Consider the following 2,500-nt stretch of genomic DNA (forward strand, 5'->3'; position numbering starts at 1 on the left):
ATAAAGACTCGCCATTTCGTGAGTTGTGTCATTTTTCATGCCACATCATGTCACATCATGCGTTCGTACATGGAAATTCTTTGACGCACAGCCACGGTTTATTCGCATGCCCACTTCGAATCGTACACAAACCCCGTCCATACCATTGATCTGTTGTGATGGCAAAGATTCCCGCCAAAACGTTTGCTGCTCTCACAGGCGCAGATATGAAAGGTGTTGGTGATGGTGTTGGTGGGGAGGGCGCCATGGATGTGAGGGATGATGCAGAACAGCTGCAGGCAGCAGACGTGTCGGATGGAAACGAGAACGGGAGTGTTCTCGCGGATGGGCAGCAGAAGCGCGACGTGAGTGTTGAACAACAGCATGGCAGCGAAACGGACCAGGAACAAGCTGTTGGTGATGGTGATGATGATGGTGATGATGCCGGCGATGACGGTAGTGGCGATGACGGTAGTGACGATTCCGCGGCGGAAGATCTGCTTGCAGCACTCCCCGCACTTGTGAACCAGATGGAGATGGAAGTCTCAGTGTACCATGAAGAAATACAGCAGCTTCGCGAAGAGAACGGGGCCTTGCAAGCAGCACTGCGGCTTCACCAGAACCAGAAGCGCGAGGGCGGCACCAACCAGGAGGGCACAGGGCACCACACGCGCGGCGATGAGGACGTCTGTCAGCAGTGCACAGTGCTCAAAGGTGAGTTGGCACGAGCAACGCACGCGGCACAGAACAAGTCCGTCGACCTTCTCGAAAAGCTTCAGGTGCGCCACGAAAGCAATGCGTGTCCGATGCGTTGAGTATCAGTGTGTGGTTGTTAGGAGGTGTTTTGTTCTGTGGTGCTTCGTGCACCCGTGGGATCCTGCGACCTTGTGATGTTGGGATCCTGCGTTGTTGTAACATCTTGTTTGACGCAGTCTGTTGCGAGAATGACGCCGCTCGTGTTTCCGTTATCCGTCCCCATTGTGCTGGGCAACAGGACGCCCGGAAAGAAATCAAGAAGCTGCAAGAAAGCCTACATGATCAAGCAGCGCAGCATCAGAAACAAGCACGAGCACTCCGTAAGGAACAAGTAGTTGAAGATAGCATCGTGCACTGTTTTGCTTTTGTTTTGCACAGCGAGCGCCCTGACTCAGTGACTCGTTCACGTCAACAAACGTATTGACAGCGCCCGCCTTAGCACCTTGCCTGGCCCGCGCCCTGTGTCGTGGCACCTCCTCCACTTGTGTGATCGCAACGCAACCCCTCTTCTGCTTGGCCTTGTTTAGGTGCTGAGATGGAGAAGCAAGCGCAGGAGCGCGTGGACACGGAGAAGCGCGTGCAGGCCAACCTTCAACAACGGCTCACAAATTTGGAGCAGGACAAAGAGGCAATGAGGTTGGTGTGCAAACGTGCAACAGCGGGACTGTGGTCGAGCACCAGCGGTGCGATACAAGGATACAGCCCCATTGGGCAGTTCGAGAAGATCATCCACAAGTTCCACCACTCACCCCCCCCCCCCCTCTCCCCCGCCCCCCACAATCTTGGCGTCTCTGGCAGGCAAGAATACGAAGACAAGATTCGCAGGCTTTCTCGTCTGAGCTCACAATCCTCAGGCAACCCAGACATGTACCGCAAGGTGGGACGACCTGTTGTGTTTGACAGTTTCATACACACACAGACACACACAGACACACATACACACATACACACACATGTGCACAGTCCAGCCTACCTCACCATGACACTCCTCACTCTCTCCACACGCACGCCGCCCTCACACCCCGACAGAAAATCACGGCGCTGAAGCGGGCACACGCACAGGAGCTGATGAAGCTCAGACGGCAGCTGAAACGAGGATAACAAACACAAGAGCGACGACGCGTCTCCATTTGGCCGCTTCCTACCAAACACACACAACATGTCGTCGCATTCGTTTTCATGTCACCAGGGGTGTGAAACAAAGAGATGTATTCCCAAGGTTATTACAAGGTGTGCGAACACATCCACTCGGGTACAGGAAGATACATGCACGCGAAAAAGGAACACTAACATCACTGTCATGCGACACGCCACACACACACACACACACACACACACACACACACACACACACACACACACACACACGAAGTCGAAGGTCGAAACTCAAGCAACAAAGAAGAGCCAACACTCGAGATGTCCATTGATCACGAGCGAGCGGAAGGAAACCAACAGAAATGAAGAACAAGAAGAAGAGGAAAAAAAAAAACGTCTGCAAACACCGTGAAAACATATGGAGGTCCACTGGAACGAAGCGAAAACACGTGGACGTGATGACATTTCTTACATGCAGGTGGAACAACAGCGAGTAGTGGATTGCACATTCACATCAGGTAGTAATGTAACGCAACGAAACCTAGCTCTGTCCCTCGGTACGCAAATACACACTACACACTCACCCACACACACACACACACACACACACACACACACACACACACACATTAAGTAGAGCAAGGGGTCAAGGATTGTCCTGAAAGGGAAG

General features: G+C 52.9%; 2 protein-coding genes across 2 annotated transcripts in view; one reads left to right on the forward strand and one right to left on the reverse strand.

Annotated features, from left to right (window-relative positions):
• Window positions 1–158: 158 nt before the first annotated feature.
• PTSG_06728 (uncharacterized protein) lies at window positions 159–1,836 on the forward strand (the record flags this gene model as incomplete). Its single annotated transcript, XM_004992067.1, has 5 exons — window positions 159–758; window positions 974–1,055; window positions 1,263–1,470; window positions 1,534–1,612; window positions 1,765–1,836. 5 exons carry the CDS (start codon window positions 159–161, stop codon window positions 1,834–1,836), a joined length of 1,041 nt encoding a protein of 346 aa, XP_004992124.1.
• Window positions 1,837–2,074: 238 nt separating this feature from the next.
• The window catches only part of PTSG_06729 (notch), a 12,379-nt gene continuing 11,953 nt past the window's right edge, over window positions 2,075–2,500 (reverse strand). Inside the window, exon 9 of the mRNA XM_004992068.1 lies at window positions 2,075–2,500. This exon is cut by the window's right edge and continues 840 nt beyond it. Coding sequence (XP_004992125.1) covers window positions 2,460–2,500 — 41 coding nt within the window. The 3' untranslated portion in view covers window positions 2,075–2,459.

Source organism: Salpingoeca rosetta (assembly GCF_000188695.1).
Source record: "Salpingoeca rosetta unplaced genomic scaffold supercont1.17, whole genome shotgun sequence".
In the NCBI taxonomy this organism is placed as follows: domain Eukaryota; class Choanoflagellata; order Craspedida; family Salpingoecidae; genus Salpingoeca; species Salpingoeca rosetta.